This window comes from Chrysemys picta, chromosome 8 (assembly GCF_011386835.1).
Source record: "Chrysemys picta bellii isolate R12L10 chromosome 8, ASM1138683v2, whole genome shotgun sequence".
Lineage (NCBI taxonomy): Eukaryota > Metazoa > Chordata > Testudines > Emydidae > Chrysemys > Chrysemys picta.
This window is the reverse complement of record NC_088798.1, coordinates 78,214,188-78,222,552: the sequence shown is the minus strand read 5'-3', so window position 1 is coordinate 78,222,552 and position 8,365 is coordinate 78,214,188. Positions and strand designations below refer to the sequence as shown.

At 47.7% G+C, this 8,365-nt stretch overlaps 1 protein-coding gene across 1 annotated transcript; it reads left to right on the top strand.

Moving 5' to 3' along the window:
- Nucleotides 1-1,683: 1,683 nt before the first annotated feature.
- TLX3 (T cell leukemia homeobox 3) lies at nucleotides 1,684-8,002 on the top strand. The gene is made up of 3 exons (XM_005284084.4): nucleotides 1,684-2,289; nucleotides 3,474-3,717; nucleotides 6,533-8,002. The coding sequence occupies exons 1-3, from the start codon at nucleotides 1,875-1,877 to the stop codon at nucleotides 6,741-6,743; spliced, it is 870 nt and encodes a 289-aa protein (XP_005284141.1). The 5' UTR covers nucleotides 1,684-1,874; the 3' UTR covers nucleotides 6,744-8,002.
- Nucleotides 8,003-8,365: the final 363 nt, after the last annotated feature.

Genomic DNA, 8,365 nt, shown 5'->3' with positions numbered 1-8,365 from the left:
ACAAATATTGGAGGGTTGTTTTTTTGTTTCGTTGGTTGGTTTTGTTTGTTTAGAAAAGAACACAACCCTGCTTTTAATTTATTTTCCTTTCTTGCCCTCCCTATTCTTCAGCATTTCGTTGCAATAAGTCCGATAACTCCACAGGTCTGTTTGCATTTACTGCTGCCATTTAAATTATTCAGTTTGTTGCGGTAATTGAATCCTAAGCTTTAAAAACTAATAAACTCTCTCCTTGTCGCTGCTTTCTGAAATCACAACATCAGCCCTAACAGGTGCTGATCAAATACTATTACATTCTATTAAAAGGAAAATTCTATTCCCTGTTTTCATTTCCCTTTATAAAAGGGAAACTAAGTAAATGCATTTGAACGTTATTTAATTTTTAACGCCTTTAGTCCAATTTGGACGTTAGGGAGCGTCTACAAACTCACTTAACAGTCGTGTACGGCAATAAGTTTGTTGACGTAAATTAATCCAAAACGGAATCTCTGTGTATTTTACATTGTTCCCCTCCCCCGCGCCTTTAATTTTATCTCCAAGAGAGGCAGCCCCACGCAAATATTGGGCCGGCCGGTCAAACAGAGAAAGAAATAGGCTATTGAAAACTAAAATAATTATGTTTGGAATTTGTAAAAACACAAACATAGGGGGAAAGCCGGAGGCCCTATAGTAATTAATTAGTTGCAGTGTAAACACACACAAAATACAGTTAATAGACAGGGAGAAATGTTTCCCATTTAGTTCCTGAATTGGATTCCCCTCCCCTCCAGAGGTAAATTTAAACTAAATTCACAGTTTGCAAAAATCCCTTTCAAACCAAGATTCCTAGGGGCTGTGTTTCTCCTCTGACCCGCGCTCACCCGTGGGGTTTGCAATCTACACGAACCCAAGTCCAGGTCTGAGAGCTCGCTCTTTTTCCAACGGGTAAGCGTAGTTCCAAAAAGGCAGCGTTCTGTGGGCATATGTTTAATGACCTCTCATAAGGAATCCATGGGGGAAAAAATAGGCGAGCATGTCCCTTTCCAGCTTCAGATAAATCGCAACGGGGTAAGATTTCAGGAGAGTTCCCTGAAGTGGTGCTTAATATACTGAGAATTAAAAAGCACCAAAAAGAAAAATGTGGGAGAAAAAGGGATCAAACTCTGGGCTTCAAAACCCAGGAATCCATTCTTTCCCCCCTTTGCTTTTTTTAAAAATAGCTCAAGATCTACTAGCACCATAACTAGAGCCGATGAGCAGGTAAACATCCAGCAAAACTCTTCTCTGCGTCTCAGTAAGGTGTTTACACGCTGCATAATATTTATAAACAGAAACAATAGGAAAGAGTTACATTACATTCTAAATTAATCCACCGAGGGGGAGAGGCTGTTTTGTCATTCCCATCCTGGAATTCTGTACAACTAGCATGTTAGGTAATAAACAAGGGGGGAGGGGAATGCCTCGTAATTGCAAAGCTTTGTTAAATTTCAAATCGCTAATTTCTAAGGACAACAATCGCAGATGCTATTGTAATATCCGCCACACATTATCTTAGCTAATAAATTTGACCTATTGTTCGTTTGTTAAAATGATGTCACCTTGGAACAGTCCCTAAGCTCCTATTTCAATGAATTAGGCCTTTATTGAAATCCGGGAGCCAATGGGAGGAGAGAGGCTTGTTTATTGCGTCCAATGGCAGCTGCAGGACAGAAATTAGAAGCAGAAACTCAAGGTTTGGTTCAAAAAAGATGACACAGAGCCTGTCGGGCTGGACCACTCTTGGCAAAGTTTCAGTCTGACATACACCAGGACCTACATGGATCTACTGTAAAGGAAAGCGAGCGTTTTATAGGGGAATTCATACAGTTTTGAGCCAATATTTCTATTCACCAAGGATGGATCAGCCAACGAACACACAGACCCAGCATCAACACGAACCCATCAGCTTTGGAATTGATCAGATTTTAAATAGTTCTGATCAGGAAAACTCTTCCCAGCCTGCCCCCAGAGGATCAGACAACACAAATTACCTGGGAAGCCCTGTGAGCAGAACAAGTGCCCCTTATCCTTCCCTTCCAGCTTCCTTCCCTGGCATCGGGGCGCCTTTTGAAGACTCTGGATCTTACAGTGTGAATCTGAGCTTGGCTCCAGCTGGAGTGATCAGGGTGCCAGCTCACAGACCCATCCCTGGGGCTGTGCCACCTCCAATTTCTAGTGCCATTCCAGCTATGCCAGCTGTACCCAGCCTTGGCAGCCTCAACTTCCCTTGGATGGAGAGCAGCAGGAGATTCGTAAAGGACAGATTCACAGGTAAGGGCTGATTTTTAACACGACCCTGAGAGTCTCGTTTTACCAAGAAGTTTTCTGCTACAGCCAAACTGCACTAAAACAGCATAAAAATGTGTCTGGGTTTTACCCTTCCAGGTTATTAGAGCCCCCACATCCGTTACTGCACCTGGCGCAGAAAAGGAAAAGCTTTTAAAAATAGTGGGTTAGCTTCTTTGGGGCGAGGGTAGGAAGCATTACCTTGAACCCACTAATTAAGAGAAATAAATGTTCGTTACAGTTTTTGTGCCCACTGTAACGATTGCATATCCCTGCACTAACTGACCAGCAACCTTGCATGGGTTGTGTGGCCATCAGATGCAGTAAAGACAGACAAAACACACAGGAACTGCGCGTTAGTTATTCCCGTATCACTGCTGGCAGAACAGACATTGCAGCCGGTTCTGGATCGCTCTGAAATTTCCATTCAGAAAATCTAATTGCCCAGATCTCGTTTTTAATCACAATCAAAGAGGGGTGGAAATGGAGTGGAGGAACTCCAGTAATCCTCATCCATAATCCGATTAGACAGTGTGTCCTGAAGAATCTAAACCTTGGATGATAATAACGGCGATTAGCATTTAAATGGGTGTAAATAAAGAGGATTCGATTTTAAAGAGAGAGAGAGAGAGAAGTGGGGAAACTGACCGCCAGATACAGAATATAATCTGAAGCAAATGCTCTGAACATTGCACATCTTCTTGCAGGTTTGGCTACTGTATCTGTGGACGATGAAGTGATGGGAGGGGGGGGTAAATAAAGTATAATACTTAGAGCAGAGCATTGGCAACGATCTCCCCGCCCCCTGGAGAAATTCTAGTTTTGTTTTTGGGAAAGAGGAGAGAAAAGACGAAAACCCCGACATTAAAATGAAGAGGGATGTGCTCCATACCCCTGGGGATGGGAAGCCCATGCAGCCCCTTCTCTCCTTAATACAATAAGAACCCAAATCCTGGTTCCTCCCGTGTCCTGGGAGCTCTGCTCTCCCTTCCCAGGGCCCTGCCCTGTGCCCTGCTCCTGGGCTGCCGATCCCGACCAGGCCCTACAGCCTGAGCAGGACTCTCGCTCTATGGCGATTGCCGGGAGGGAGCAGCCGGCCTGGGGGCAGAGGGCAGGACTGGCAGGGGGTGCTGGGCTCTCACCTGCGGTTCTGTTTGTCCCCCGGGCAGCGGCGGCCGCGCTCACCCCCTTCACCGTCACCCGGCGGATCGGGCACCCCTACCAGAACCGCACCCCGCCCAAGCGCAAGAAGCCGCGCACCTCCTTCTCCCGGGTGCAGATCTGCGAGCTGGAGAAGCGCTTCCATCGGCAGAAGTACCTGGCCTCGGCCGAGAGGGCGGCGCTCGCCAAGTCCCTCAAGATGACGGACGCGCAGGTCAAGACCTGGTTCCAGAACAGGCGGACCAAGTGGCGGTGAGTCCGGGCCTAGCTGGGTGGGCCCCTCCCGGGACCTTTGCCCTCCTCTGGGCTTCCCCCATGTAACTCCTGCGCCCTCTTCTTATTGCCCCTGACTTACCTTTCCTATGTCCCCCTCCGCCCTGCCCCACCTGCCCGCTCCCAATTACCTCCCTCTCCCCTCCCCACACCTCCCCCCTCTGCCTACTCCCATCTCCCCAAAGTCCCTGGCTGCCCCTTTCCCCCTCCCTCCCTTTCCTGCCCGCCTCATTTCCATGGTGGGCAGCAGGGTTTCTTTCTCTTACTCCTGGCCCCAGGCTCAGCTGCGGCCGCTCCCCATCTAGCCCCGGTTCTGCTCGGTGTATCTCTGTCCGTTTGCTCCTTGCAAAGCGAAAGCTCCATCTTTCCCGCAGTAGCTGCCAGGGTCCGGGCGAGTCTTCTTCCGGGGAATCGGGCAGATCCTTAAAAGCTAACCGAGGGGTAAAAATGGGCCCCAGGCGAGGTGTATTCTCCACTTTTATGCCATGCCGCCTGGTAAAGGCAGATATCAAAATTGGTAGATCTGCAGGCAGGGAGAAGCGCTGTCACCTCTACACCCGCTAAAAGGGCGAACCTCTAGCATTAGACGCAGGGAAAGACATTGCATAAAGAAAGGATATTTTGCTGTTCAACTTCGCCCAAAAACGATTTAATACCGAAGAAACCAGCTGGTCTGAATTGTAGAAATTGCCGGGCGTCCCTGGCGCGGCGGATTTAGAGTCGGGCTGTTTTAAAAAATGTGACATTTCGCTAAACCAAAGCAGGACATATTATTAGCCCGTCCCTAAACGAAGTAAAGACCGTTGTTCTTCGTCCCGTTATTAAGACTATATGAACGTAAACATCTAGAAAGTGGCTCCATACCCTGATTTTCCGTTTCTTTATATTAAAAATTGACGAATGTAATTCGTAGCAGGAACATTATCTTTAAAAATGTCACTTGCTTTGTCCTGATTACAGAAGGACCAAGAAAAATGAGCTAAAATCTGTTTTGGTTTCCTTTTTTTCCCTCTCTCCAGGATGAAATATAGGTGAACAACCCTTTTAATTAAGATTTTAAACCAGCAACATTTCACTCGAAATCTTCACTGCAGGAAAGTGGTTTTAGATGATTTCATCAGAAAATATTAATGCACTTTTTATCCATTCGCAGCTGGTCTGAAAAATAGAAAATAGAACATTCAAGGCGATGGATTATTGTGCATCCCGTGTTTGCTAATTGGCTTGCCTCCTTTATTTTCAACACGTAGAAAATATGGGATTTGATGTAATTATCTGCCGTATAAAATAACTTTCGGAAATACCCTGTGTCTGTAATTCGATTCCTCCAAAAATCTTCACGCGCAATTCGATTGAAATATTATTTGGAAGAATATGTGTTAGTTTTCTGGTGTAAAGGGCCGGGTTGTGTTCGGGATATTTTTAGCTGTTTAAAATGGAAATAAATTCCCAAAGTACAGCCCTTTTCTTGTATGTTAGTATGAAACATCCTGAATTAGAGCAATAAACATCCACAATACGATCACTGGTGTTCGTAGCTAATAGTTTTACCCACTATATATAATATTGCTTACAAAAATATTGGTTTCTTATAACCGGGGTTATGATATTTTTAAGCGATTGCGGTCAGATGTAAGGAAATTTCAAGCCTTGCAGCAATTATTGTAGTTACCGAAGAGTATCGATAATAATGCCATAAACCCAGCGAGACGTTCAGACATATATATTAGTGGCACGAAAAAACGGTAATGAGCCAATTACCTTTGAAATGTCATCTCAACACTTCGCACACAAACCCAATAGACTGATAAATACAGCAGGCACTGGGATGTCAGAATGGAGGGCACTAATGCTAATTTAGTAGTAGCATTAAGTGAGGATTTTTCCCAGGGACAGAGGCTGCAGGGCCCTTTGTCCTGTCTCTGGGAGCACAGATACAGTGCTGGTTCTTTTGTCCTGGCTAACGCCATGTAAATCGGAGGTTCCCCTTCTGCAGCTGCATGGCAGATGTTTGAACAACTTGTTAGAGACGCAGGCGTTAAACGAGAAGAATACGTCTCTGTATCTACATATGGGGTGTGTGGGAGACAGTGTGTATAAACTGAACAGACAAGGTGTGCTGCTCTCTAAGTACACACACCTCGAAAGTGCAGTGTGGCCGGTATGGAACCGATTCCCAGCCAGGGTTTGGGCTGCGCTGCAGTTGTGTTGGGGGCAGGCTCGGGAGAGGCCCAGGCTGCTGGTGCCAGCGGTCTGTCCCATCCCGGGCAGGGCCCCGAGGCAGACACTGCAGTGCGCCCCAAACATCTCGCCGCAGCACGAGGGAGGCCCCCGTGGTTTGGGGCCGGCCGGGTGCTGCAGAGCTGGCGCACGTGGGGAGAGGGGCTCAGCACCCCAGGCTGAGATGCCGGGAGGCGCTGCCAAGCGCCCGGCACCCTGTTTGGGGCGCTGCGTGGATAACCGGCTCTGTTTGCACAATGCCGAACGAGCGCGTTTTGGTTTGATCCCTGCCTGGCTATCTGGGCAGAACCCTCTCCCCCCCCCCCATCCCCAAGATCTGGGGAAAAGGGCTCAGAAAAGGGGGGCGGTGGACACCAAACACCTGTCCCAGGAAAAGAAATATCCCCTCCCAGTCCCCAATCATTCAGACAGGGCGCCCAGGCCGGGCATCAGGACTCCTGTCCCCATGGTACGTGAGGCAGAGCCGGGTTGGGGAGAAACAAAGGCCTGTGGCAGCCAGGCAGGGGGGTGCCAGCTGCGGGCTCCTGAACTGATCTGTGTTGTGTGTGTTTAGGAGACAGACCGCAGAGGAAAGGGAAGCGGAGAGGCAACAGGCGAGCAGGCTGATGCTCCAACTCCAGCACGACGCTTTCCAGAAATCCTTGAACGATTCAATCCAGCCCGACCCCCTCTGTCTACACAACTCCTCGCTCTTTGCACTGCAGAACCTCCAGCCCTGGGAAGAGGAAAACTCCAAGATCCCACCTGTTACCTCGCTCGTGTAAAGACTTGGGGTCGGGGCGGGAGGACAGACAGACAGCGCCTCCCCCACCTCTCCCTGCATGACCTAAGCCGGGCACGAAGCAGAGTTTGGCGGACAGTTTGCTCCAGCGAAATGACTGGTCTCTACAAGGGGTGGGCCGAGGCCAGCATCGGGCGAACTGTTCCCCCCCGCGCCGAACTGTTCCCAGTCCGCAGCCTCCCGCCTACAGCAAGTGGTCTGCGAGATGGTGGCTTTAGAGCTAGGTCGCTCTGCGGGATGTTTTTGTGAACGCGCTTCTCCTTTAAGCCGGGGATCCTGGGCTTGTCAGACGGAAACTTGGACAAAGGGCTCCCGGAGAGATCGCTGGTGCCCCCCCAAATCTGCCCCAGTGAACTTGCGGAGGGGATTAAACCTGAGTTTACAAACCCATGGAGAGTGTTTGCATCTGGAACGGGTGCATGAACTTTGCAAAGAGGGTTTGCTGGGTAGCCCTGGAAGGAAGACGGGATCTCATCTCTGATGGCCAGACTGGGTGTCATTTCCCCGAAAGGGGCTGGGGAAATAATCTGGAAGCGAAAGCAATTGCCAGACCTATTACTAACGTCACCCCGTTTCTTCCAGGAGGGTGTGTAACGCTCGCAGGTTATTCTATAGCCCAGGACAAAATAATTACCAGAGTATTATCCTGGAGAACTGGACGCTTTATCAGCTCCATTTGTAAATTCATATCGCTATCCCATTAGGAAAGGGAAATGTCACTTTTCTTTGGTAAGAAGTGTTAAATAATTTAATTTATTTCTGCATTGAGATTTCGGGCACTATTAATATGGATATATAATAACTGGATTATTTATTCCAAAATTGGAACATAAGTATTTATGTTGGCTGTGGAACAAAAGGCTATTTTCCCCCTATTTTTAGGAGATTCTAAAAATATATATCACTTAGCAGAGGAAACTAAATGGAACTTGTGACTCATTAGCTTAGGAAACCCTATTAAACTGAAGCAGTAGCTTCCATCTGTCCCAGGTGAAGTTAATGTCATCTGTAATTTATTCACCATAGTAATAAGGGCTCCTTTCAGGCAACGCACTCTTTATTTTGTCCTAACCTCCTTCTAAGCTTAGCACACAGAAAGCAGCACCCGAACCCGACATCTTTTGCCATCGACTCTAGAGAAAGCGCCTTATGTTTCATAATAAAGAAGATCTGGGGTTGACACCGACCATGTATAATACTTTGTACTTGCTGAGATCTGTAAATAAACGTTTTCTTTAAAAACGCCTCCTGTTGTGTGTGTGTTTCGAATTCCGTGTGGGAAGGGGAAGGCAGCCAGAGCCGAGTGCCTGATCTTGGGGGAAGAGAGAGGACTCGAAAACCACAGGGCCACGTTCCTACCTCGGGGAGGGCAGAAGGATCAACTCGGGAAGGACTGACTGAAACCAGCTACTCATACCTGATCAGGAAGGGAAAACCCTGGGGGAGGCGGGCACGCACTAAAAAGGACTTGAGCGGAGTTGATCTCTGGGCAGGATCTTTAGAGATCAAGCTGCTATAAATTATTTAAGTCAGTTGTCCTTATAATAGTAGACACTACAGAGTGATGCTTCAAGAATGGTAGATGAGGAATTAATAATCAAGTGA

What these genes read in the sequence shown, in the direction of transcription:
- TLX3 (XM_005284084.4), top strand. Translation starts at nt 1,875, where the DNA reads ATGGATCAGCCAACGAACACACAGACCCAGCATCAACACGAACCCATC. An exon ending in CGTAAAGGACAGATTCACAG is followed by an intron (nt 2,290 to 3,473) that starts GTAAGGGCTGAT and finishes TCCCCCGGGCAG; the next exon opens with CGGCGGCCGCGCTCACCCCC. An exon ending in AACAGGCGGACCAAGTGGCG is followed by an intron (nt 3,718 to 6,532) that starts GTGAGTCCGGGC and finishes GTGTGTGTTTAG; the next exon opens with GAGACAGACCGCAGAGGAAA.